The 11454-nt window shown below is 40.8% G+C and overlaps 1 protein-coding gene across 2 annotated transcripts in view; it reads right to left on the reverse strand.

Annotated features, from left to right (window-relative positions):
- Positions 1-5792: 5792 nt before the first annotated feature.
- Positions 5793-11454, reverse strand: part of commd10 (COMM domain containing 10) — a 24325-nt gene continuing 18663 nt past the window's right edge. The window contains exons 6-8 of one of the 2 annotated variants that reach the window (XM_056238298.1): positions 6035-6094; positions 5903-5941; positions 5793-5851 (exon numbers count right to left, since the gene is read on the reverse strand). In XM_056238298.1, the coding sequence (XP_056094273.1) occupies positions 5903-5941; positions 6035-6094 (99 nt within the window). In that variant the 3' untranslated portion in view covers positions 5793-5851. The remainder of the gene's footprint in view (positions 5852-5902; positions 5942-6034; positions 6095-11454) is intronic. The other variant, XM_056238299.1, reaches the window with a different exon arrangement.

Raw genomic sequence — 11454 nt, forward strand, 5'->3', positions numbered from 1 at the left:
TGGGATTAAAAGTAGAAATTGAGGCAATAAATCATTTATGGGATTAAAAATAGAAATTGACACAAGAAGTCATTTATGGGATTAAAAATTGAAATTGACACGATAAATCTTTTGTGGGATTAAAAATTGAAATTGATAAATCATTTATGGGATTAAAAATAGAAATTGACACAATAAGTCATTTATGGGATTAAAAGTAGAAATTGAGGCAATAAATCATTTATGGGATTAAAAATAGAAATTGACATAAGAAGTCATTTATGGGATTAAAAATTGAAATTGACACGATAAATCTTTTGTGGGATTAAAAATTGAAATTGACAATAAATAATTTATGGGATTAAAAATAGAAATTGACACAATAAGTCATGTATGGGATTAAAAGTAGAAATGACGACACACATCAGTGTTTTGTGTTTGAATGTCTTGATGGCGCTCAGAGCGGATGATTGACAGATCAGCCTCTAGAAGTCCTGCTATGGAAAGCGTATCCGCTGAAACGAGCTGGTGCCACTGAGGTCATGGACTCGCTAAAACAATAGCGGGCTGAAAAGGCGCCTCGCTCAGGGCAACATGTGAATGAGTGTCTTGAAGCTCTCGTCTCGAGGCGACAGCAGAACAAACGTGGAGAAAAGAGAGACGAGAGCCGGAGAGAAAGAGTTAGTGTTGGAGAAGAATAGAAGACGAGACGAGAACGAGAGGAACGTCTTCAGACGAACACAACGAGGCTTCACACGATCAACAGTCCCATTATACTGCACTCCACTGAGACGGCTTAACCCGAACCTTTACTAGAAGCTGCTGTGGGACGTTCAACGGCAACCTTCAAAAACTACTAGCAATAACAGCAGAGCGCCACCATGATGCAGCAGATCTGCTTTTCTGTCAACTGACGGAGTTTAAACGACTCTTAATATCCAGTAATATTATTGATCTGACACTATCAGACGAGAACACTGAACTGATCTGAGAACAACACTAAACTGATCTGAGAACATCACTGAACTGATCTGAGAACATCACTGAACTGATCTGAGAACAACACTGAACTGAACTGAGAACAACACTGAACTGAACTGAGAACATCACTGAACTGATCTGAGAACATCACTGAACTGATCTGAGAACAACACTGAACTGATCTGAGAACATCACTGAACTGATCTGAGAACACTGAACTGATCTGAGAACACTGAACTGATCTGAATAATGACTCTTGTGTTTTTAGCGCCGCTGATTCTGAATTTGTCTCATATTTGATGGTTTTCATCATTGATTCTGTTATTTTAATGGTTATGACTGTGAAGCGGCTTAAGCTGACCTGAGATCAGAGGCGTTTGACATCGGCATTAAACATCTCTGTAGTGATGAACATCCTGTCATTTTTAAAAATACTTTACTGAAAAATGCTAAGGTTCACTGATTGAATAATTTTCAATAAGGCCAGGAAGGAATCACGAGTGGATTATGAGTGGATTATGAGTGGATCATGAGTGGATTATGAGTGGATTACGAGTGGATCATGAGTGGATCATGAGTGGATTATGAGTGGATCAAGTGGATTATGAGTTGATTATGAGTGGATCATGAGTGGATCATGAGTTGATTACGAGTGGATTATGAGTGGATCATGAGTGGATTATGAGTGGATCATGAGTGGATCATGAGTGGATTATGAGTGGATTACGAGTGGATCAAGTGGATTATGAGTTGATTATGAGTGGATCATGAGTGGATCATGAGTGGATCATGAGTTGATTACGAGTGGATTATGAGTGGATCATGAGTGGATTATGAGTGGATCATGAGTGGATCATGAGTGGATTATGAGTGGATCATGAGTGGATTATGAGTGGATTATGAGTGGATCATGAGTTGATCATGAGTGGATCATGAGTTGATTATGAGTGGATCATGAGTTGATTATGAGTGGATCATGAGTTGATTATGAGTGGATCATGAGTTGATTATGAGTGGATCATGAGTGGATCATGAGTGGATTATGAGTGGATCATGAGTGGATCATGAGTGGATTATGAGTGGATCATGAGTGGATCATGAGTGGATTATGAGTGGATTACGAGTGGATCATGAGTGGATCAAGTGGATTATGAGTTGATTATGAGTGGATCATGAGTGGATCATGAGTGGATCATGAGTTGATTACGAGGATTATGAGTGGATTATGAGTGGATCATGAGTGGATCATGAGTGGATTATGAGTGGATTATGAGTGGATCATGAGTTGATCATGAGTGGATCATGAGTTGATTATGAGTGGATTATGAGTGGATCATGAGTTGATCATGAGTGGATCATGAGTTGATTATGAGTGGATCATGAGTTGATTATGAGTGGATCATGAGTGGATCATGAGTGGATCATGAGTTGATTACGAGTGGATTATGAGTGGATCATGAGTGGATTATGAGTGGATCATGAGTTGATTATGAGTGGATCATGAGTTGATTATGAGTGGATCATGAGTTGATTATGAGTGGATCATGAGTGGATCATGAGTGGATCATGAGTTGATTACGAGTGGATTATGAGTGGATCATGAGTGGATTACGAGTGGATCATGAGTGGATCAAGTGGATTATGAGTTGATTATGAGTGGATCATGAGTGGATCATGAGTGGATCATGAGTGGATCATGAGTGGATCATGAGTGGATCATGAGTGGATTATGAGTGGATTATGAGTGGATCATGAGTGGATCATGAGTGGATCATGAGTGGATTATGAGTGGATTATGAGTGGATCATGAGTGGATCATGAGTGGATCATGAGTGGATTATGAGTGGATCATGAGTGGATTATGAGTGGATTATGAGTGGATCATGAGTGGATCATGAGTGGATCATGAGTGGATCATGAGTGGATCATGAGTGGATTATGAGTGGATCATGAGTGGATCATGAGTGGATCATGAGTGGATTATGAGTGGATTATGAGTGGATCATGAGTGGATCATGAGTGGATTATGAGTGGATCATGAGTGGATTATGAGTGGATTATGAGTGGATCATGAGTGGATCATGAGTGGATCATGAGTGGATTATGAGTGGATCATGAGTGGATCATGAGTGGATTATGAGTGGATCATGAGTGGATTATGAGTGGATCATGAGTGGATTATGAGTGGATTATGAGTGGATTATGAGTGGATCATGAGTGGATTATGAGTGGATTATGAGTGGATCATGAGTGGAGTGGATCATGAGTTGATTATGAGTGGATCATGAGTGGATCATGAGTGGATTATGAGTGGATCATGAGTGGATCATGAGTGGATCATGAGTTGATTATGAGTGGATCATGAGTGGATTATGAGTGGATCATGAGTGGATTATGAGTGGATCATGAGTGGATCATGAGTGGATTATGAGTGGATCATGAGTGGATCATGAGTTGATCATGAGTGGATCATGAGTGGATTATGAGTGGATCATGAGTTGATTGTGAGTTGATTATGAGTGGATTATGAGTGGATCATGAGTTGATTATGAGTGGATCATGAGTGGATTATGAGTGGATTATGAGTGGATCATGAGTGGATTATGAGTGGATCATGAGTGGATCATGAGTGGATTATGAGTTGATTATGAGTGGATCATGAGTGGATCATGAGTTGATTATGAGTGGATCATGAGTGGATCATGAGTGGATTATGAGTGGATCATGAGTGGATCATGAGTGGATTATGAGTTGATCATAAGTGGATCATGAGTGGATCATGAGTTGATTACGAGTGGATTATGAGTGGATCATGAGTGGATCATGAGTGGATTATGAGTTGATTATGAGTGGATCATGAGTTGATTATGAGTGGATCATGAGTTGATTATGAGTGGATCATGAGTGGATCATGAGTGGATTATGAGTTGATTATGAGTGGATCATGAGTGGATCATGAGTGGATTATGAGTTGATTATGAGTGGATCATGAGTGGATCATGAGTGGATTATGAGTGGATTATGAGTGGATCATGAGTGGATCATGAGTGGATTATGAGTTGATTATGAGTGGATCATGAGTGGATCATGAGTTGATTATGAGTGGATCATGAGTGGATCATGAGTGGATTATGAGTGGATCATGAGTGGATCATGAGTGGATTATGAGTTGATCATAAGTGGATCATGAGTGGATCATGAGTTGATTACGAGTGGATTATGAGTGGATCATGAGTGGATCATGAGTTGATTATGAGTGGATCATGAGTGGATCATGAGTTGATTATGAGTGGATCATGAGTGGATCATGAGTGGATCATGAGTTGATTGTGAGTTGATTATGAGTGGATCATGAGTGGATCATGAGTTGATTATGAGTGGATCATGAGTGGATCATGAGTGGATCATGAGTTGATTGTGAGTTGATTATGAGTGGATCATGAGTGGATCATGAGTGGATTATGAGTTGATTATGAGTGGATCATGAGTGGATTATGAGTGGATTACGAGTGGATTATGAGTGGATCATGAGTGGATTATGAGTTGATTATGAGTGGATCATGAGTTGATCATGAGTGGATCATGAGTTGATTATGAGTGGATTATGTGTGGATTATGAGTGGATCATGAGTGGATCATGAGTGGATCATGAGTGGATTATGAGTTGATTATGAGTGGATCATGAGTGGATCATGAGTTGATTATGAGTGGATCATGAGTGGATCATGAGTGGATCAAGTGGATTATGAGTTGATTATGAGTGGATCATGAGTGGATCATGAGTGGATTATGAGTGGATTACGAGTGGATCATGAGTGGATCAAGTGGATTATGAGTTGATTATGAGTGGATCATGAGTGGATCATGAGTTGATTATGAGTGGATCATGAGTGGATCATGAGTTGATTATGAGTGGATTATGAGTGGATTACGAGTGGATCATGAGTGGATCAAGTGGATTATGAGTGGATTACGAGTGGATCATGAGTGGATCAAGTGGATTATGAGTTGATTATGAGTGGATCATGAGTTGATCATGAGTGGATCATGAGTTGATTATGAGTGGATTATGAGTTGATTATGAGTGGATCATGAGTGGATCATGAGTTGATTATGAGTGGATCATGAGTGGATCATGAGTTGATTATGAGTGGATTATGAGTGGATTATGAGTGGATTATGAGTTGATCATGAGTTGATTATGAGTGGATTATGAGTGGATCATGAGTTGATTATGAGTGGATCATGAGTGGATTATGAGTGGATTATGAGTGGATTATGAGTGGATTATGAGTGGATTATGAGTTGATTATGAGTGGATCATGAGTGGATCATGAGTGGATTATGAGTGGATGTTGATGCAGATCCCAGATCTGCTGATAATCACGATCGTCTCACACAGTTTGAGTTTTTGCTTCAGATTCGCTTCGAAATCCACATTCAAAACGCGTCTTTATTCTTTGGCATTTTTGTCGTACTATTTTTATATGCTTGTTTTTATATGACGCTCATGATTATTTCTATAAGTTACCAGCTAAAATAAAGTACGTTTCAGTTTGGGTATGTTTTATTATATTTCACGTAACGAAATTGTTGCGTATTGTTTTTTTTTAGTTTTGTTAGCTATAATAACCCTGTCCACTGTGTTCAGCGATGTTTCAAGCGGAGTCACGCGGGGAGAGCGAGTTAAGCACACACACACACACTCGACACACTCTTCCTCCTGCGAGTGTGAAGAGCTTCAGACCATTAGATCTCAAACTCTCCACAGTTCCTGAGACGCTCGAGCGGAAGAGCCGAGAGTCAGAAATGAAGACGCTGGACTTTCAGAGCAAAATGAAACATGTTTAATGACATCATCATCATCATCATCAGGTGTGTGTGATCCTCTTCATCATCACCTCGACGTCAGCGTTTCACACACACACACTCCAGATGCAGGTCACGTGAGCGAGTCCAGCTGCGTCTGAATCCTCTCCATCTGTAACACACACACACACACACACACACACAGAACATGAGCGTGTGACCGCTGATCACGGATCAGTCGTGTGGGATTGGGATTGGCTCTGACCTGAGTGTAGAACTCCAGCAGATCCGGGTGGCTGAACTCCACACACACGTCCCGGACGCGCTGGAACAGAGGAGACCCGTCAGCTGCAGGATAAGAGCTTCTCATGCATTATCACTGGACAAATCACTTTCCTCACACACTGGAGTGAACATGTGACCAGTTCTGAAAGTTTCATGATCATATCAATAAAATATCAATAATACATCCTGAAATAAAACACTTCAGTTCAGGAAAATACAGAAGAACTGATACAGAGAGAGATACACTGCAGACACACACACACACACACACATATATAAATGCAGTGTTTTAGTCGCTGTATAAGATGAAGAGACACTCAAGAAATATTCAGTGATATTATGGATTGGACTGATCTGAATAATGACACTTCTGAATCTGAACGCGTCTCATATCTGATTCTGTTTATCACTGTGAAGCGGAAGCGATCTCTCCTGTAGAAAGCACTGGATGTGAATAATGTGACTCGAGCTGAATATGATAATTGTCCTGATGAAGAACTGAAGAGTTTCAGACCAACACACACGAGTGAAGAACATGTCAACGCACACGAGTGACACACGCCTCTACAGCAGGACAATAGTGTGTGTGTGTGTGTGTGTGTGCACGTGTGTGTGTGTGACAGAGAGTGTGTGTGACAGAGAGAGAGAGAGAGAGAGAGAGAGAGAGAGAGAGAGAGAGAGAGAGTGTGAGTGTGTGTGTGTGTGTGTGTGCATGTGTGACAGAGAGAGAGTGTGTATGTGTGCGTGTGTGCGCGCGAGTGTGTGAGTGCGCGAGTGTGTGTGTGTGTGTGTGTGTGCGCGAGTGTGTGAGTGCGCGAGTGTGTGTGTGCGCGCGAGTGTGTGTGTGCGGAAGTGTGTGTGTGTGCGTGTGTGTTCGGCTGAGTCTCTCGGGCAGGAACCCGTCAGGCCGCATTAGCGGCGAGGACATTAATTAGACTCAACATTATCATCTATAATTAAGAGTAAAGGGGAGCGTTATCTTTAGCAGAGCCGCTGGAGATGCAGATGTAGGACATCCTGGACAAAAGCAGGAGAACAGGAACACACACACACACACTCACACACACACACACTCACACACACACACACACCGGAGAAAGAGGGGATTCGTTTGATTCATTACAGTCAATATATAATCATAGATGATGATGATGATGGGGTGTGTGTGTGTGTGTGTGTGTGTGTGTGTTCATACACACATGGGATAAAAGCAAATGTGTGTCAGGAATGAAGGGTTCATTTCAGACTCAGTTTCAGTAAGTGTTTTGACGTATCTAGGCTAAAGCTAATGGATCCTGCATGTTTTCAAAGCTGAAGGGAGAATCACAGCTCTGGGAAGATTGCTGTGACACACACACACACACACACACACACACACTGAAACAGGGGCTAAACTAACAAAAAATAAAGCCTCAACCCCAGAAGTGTCCAAGCAGCACAGCAGTAATGACTTTATGAATTTCTTCACTTATAAGATAAATAATATTAGGGACAAAATTATAACTATGCAACCGTCTACTACAGTATCACATCAGGCAGTGCATTGTAGTCTCTCTGAGGAAAAATTTTATTCATTTGTTGCCATAGGAGAGGAAGAATTCTGCAAACTCGTTAAATCATCTAAATCGACAACTTGTATGTTAGACCCTATACCGACTAAGCTACTGAAAGAGATGTTTCCAGAGGTCATAGATCCTCTTCTTAATATCATTAATTCATCTTTGTCTCTAGGATACGTACCAAAAACCTTTAAGCTGGCTATGATAAAACCGCTTGTTAAAAAACCACAACTTGATCATACAGAATTAGTCAATTACAGGCCGATCTCGAATCTGCCTTTTCTGTCAAAGATATTAGAAAAAGCAGTATCCTCACAACTGTGTTCCTTTCTAGAAAGAAATGATATCTGCGAGGATTTTCAGTCCGGATTTAGACCGTACCATAGCACTGAGACAGCTCTCATCAGAGTCACAAATGATTTGCTCTTATCATCCGATCGTGGTTGTATCTCTCTATTAGTGTTACTCGATCTTAGTGCTGCATTTGACACCATTGACCACAACATTCTTTTAAATAGACTAGAAAACTATGTTGACATTAGTGGAGTTGCATTAGCATGGTTTAAATCATACTTAACTGACCGTTATCAGTTTGTAGCAGTAAATGAAGAGATGTCTTATCGATCACAAGTTCAGTATGGCGTACCACAAGGCTCAGTACTAGGACCGTTGCTGTTCACTCTGTACATGCTACACACACACACACACACACACACACACACACACACACACACACACACACACACACACACACACACACACACACACACACACACACACACACACACACACACTCTGTACATGCTACCATTTGGAGATATCATTAGGGAACATGGAGTTAGCTTTCACTGTTATGCTGATGATACTCAGCTGTATATTTCTTCACGCCCCGACGAAACTTACCAATTCACAAAATTAACGGAATGCATAGCTGATATAAAAAATTGGGTGACTAGTAATTTCCTACGAATAAATTCTGAAAAAACAGAGATTCTAATTATTGGACAAAAAACTTCCACACGTAATAACCCAGAATACTGTCTAACACTTGATGGCTGCTCTGTCAAGTCCTCGTCGTCGGTTAGGAACCTGTGTGTGTGTGTGTGTGTGTGTGTGTGTGTGTGTGTGTGTGTGTGTGTGCTCTGAGATACCAATCTTTCATTTGAAAGTCACGTGTCTAGTATCTGTAGAACCGCATTCTTCCATCTTAAAAATATATCTAAATTACGCCATATGCTCTCATTAACGAATGCGGAACAGTTAGTTCATGCGTTCATGACATCAAGGCTAGATTACTGTAATGCTCTACTGGGTGGTTGCCCTGCACGCTTAATAAACAAACTCCAGCTAGTTCAAAACGCAGCCGCTCGAGTTCTTACCAGAACCAGGAAGTATGACCATATTAGCCCGGTTCTGTCAACACTGCATTGGCTGCCTATTAAACATCGTATAATTTTTTTTTAATATTGTTGATTACCTACAAAGCACTAAATGGTTTAGCTCCCAGTGCTTGAGCGAGCTCTTAACGCATTATAGTCCTTCACGTCTATTGCGATCTCAAAATTCCGGCCAGTTGATAATACCTAGAATATCTAAATCGACTGCTGGCGGGAGATCCTTTTCCTATTTAGCACCAAAACTCTGGAACAGTCTTCCTACCATTGTCCGGGAAGCAGACACACTCTGTCAGTTCAAAGCTCTCACACACTCTCACACACACACTCTCTCAGTACAGCAGCTGCGCGTCTATAAACCCTCACTACAGTATTTTTAGCTCTAAAGCGCTTCATGAAGGAATTCGACACATGGCAGATTCAGACCAACATCTGATGACTCACTTCACGGTCTTCATTTAGACATAACTCATAAAGCGCACATATTGATTAATTAACCCATAAATATCTAATCTAACTGAACTATTGCTCAGACGTTCCCCCGTTAGCGGGACGATGGCATATTTCACACGTTACAATAATCATCATAAACTGTGAATCACTGGAAAGCTTGAACACGCAAAGTTCATCCAGTGAAAACCGTTACGAAATCAGACGTTGCGTTACTTTTATTGTGATATCAACTTCACAAATACATGAACGGCTTTTCTAGCAATTTCAGGACCCAAATTATTTTGTACAATATATACTTTCACACACACAATGACAAGTGTCACACACACGATGACGAGTGTCACACACATTCCAGCACACACACTCTCTCACACACACTCTCTCTCACACACACTTGCACACCCACACACACACACTCTCTCTCACACACACACACACACACTCGTACTCACACACACACGCTCTCTCTCACACACACACACACACACACACTCGTACTCACACACACACGCTCTCTCTCACACACACACACACATATATTAATCAAATGTTCCCGAACACTGAATCATCATCTGACAGTTCGTGTTTCTGTGTCTGATCCTGAATCAGTGTTTCTCTCTCACACATGCGTACGAACACTTCTCGCCAACTAATGATGATTCATCTGTTACTGACGTTTGTGTTCCTAAAATGTATTCTAGGAACACTTGAGAAACATCCCGTAATATTATTGATCTGACTGACCGACACTATCAGACGAGAACACTGATCTGGATAATAATGATGATCCTGACACAGAACACTGGCTTAGAGGAACGCTCGAGGAAAGCCCTTATATGGGCATGATTGTGTGTTGTATGCAAATGAGCACTCATTTACAATACTTCATTACATTAGAACGAGGTTAAAGGGGTCATATAATGGTACATGCACTTTTACAAGTTGATTGTACTGAAATGTGTTTTGGCAGTGCCTGTACACAACCATCATAAAATGATAAAAATCCATCCAGTGTTTTTGTTTTAATCTCCTTATATGTTTTCCCCTGCCTCAAATCAAGCCGTTCGACCGTGTGACGTCACAAGCTCGGAAGCCCCTCCCACGATTGTTGATTGACAGGAGGGTTTCAACACAGACCCGCCCTCACTCGTGAGAGCTGTCAATCATAGTCTGCGCGGACCGGCGCGGTCATTGTTGATATGCTGGAGCTGTCTATGAGCAGAATGGCTCTAAGCGATTGTGGTGTTCTGTTCTTGGGTGTAATAACGAACACAGTCATTTTAATGTTCCTAAATCCGAACCGCTGAAGACGCAGTGGCTGAGTTTGTTTTCGAAGGGAATATTCCCCACGAGCAACGTCACTGCTCTCATGTTTGCGCGAATCATTTCTCCCCAGACTGCTTTATAAACGAGGATCAGTATAAAACTGGTTTTGAGCTGAAGTGAGTGTAACGTTTTATTAAACTTTATATTAATATTTATATTAATCTTTGCAAATCGCTAGCTGCACGCTTCACAATGAATGCGTCTAAGGTTTACACTCAGGGTACATTACGGCATGTTTTCTATGTATGATGTTCTCAATATAATTCATAATCCCAGGTTTATACTGAACAACGCGTTATGGTTATTGTGTTATTGAGTTACAAACGGTGTACACACAGAACAGAGGGGCGGAGTCAGCACAGCTCATTATCATTTAAAGTCATATGCACTGAAACGGCGTGCTGAAAACAGCTGTTTTTGACCAGGTAAAATAAGTGTTTTCTTACAATACTAATGAGAATTTTTAATTAAAGTATATTACAAACTTTTAATTTAGACCCTAAAGAATCATACCAGCTTGTACAAAAATGGCATTATATGACCCCTTTAAGAACAAATTCATGTGCGAACACACGTGTGTTTTTCACGAGATATTTTCTCTCTGCGTATGAACAAATAATCCTCACCATTATTACTGAATGAGACTCAGTTTTTAATGCCAATGTGTT

This window comes from Rhinichthys klamathensis, unplaced genomic scaffold (assembly GCF_029890125.1).
Source record: "Rhinichthys klamathensis goyatoka isolate OS25496 unplaced genomic scaffold, OSU_Roscu_1.1 h1tg000515l_1, whole genome shotgun sequence".
In the NCBI taxonomy this organism is placed as follows: Eukaryota; Metazoa; Chordata; class Actinopteri; order Cypriniformes; family Leuciscidae; genus Rhinichthys; species Rhinichthys klamathensis.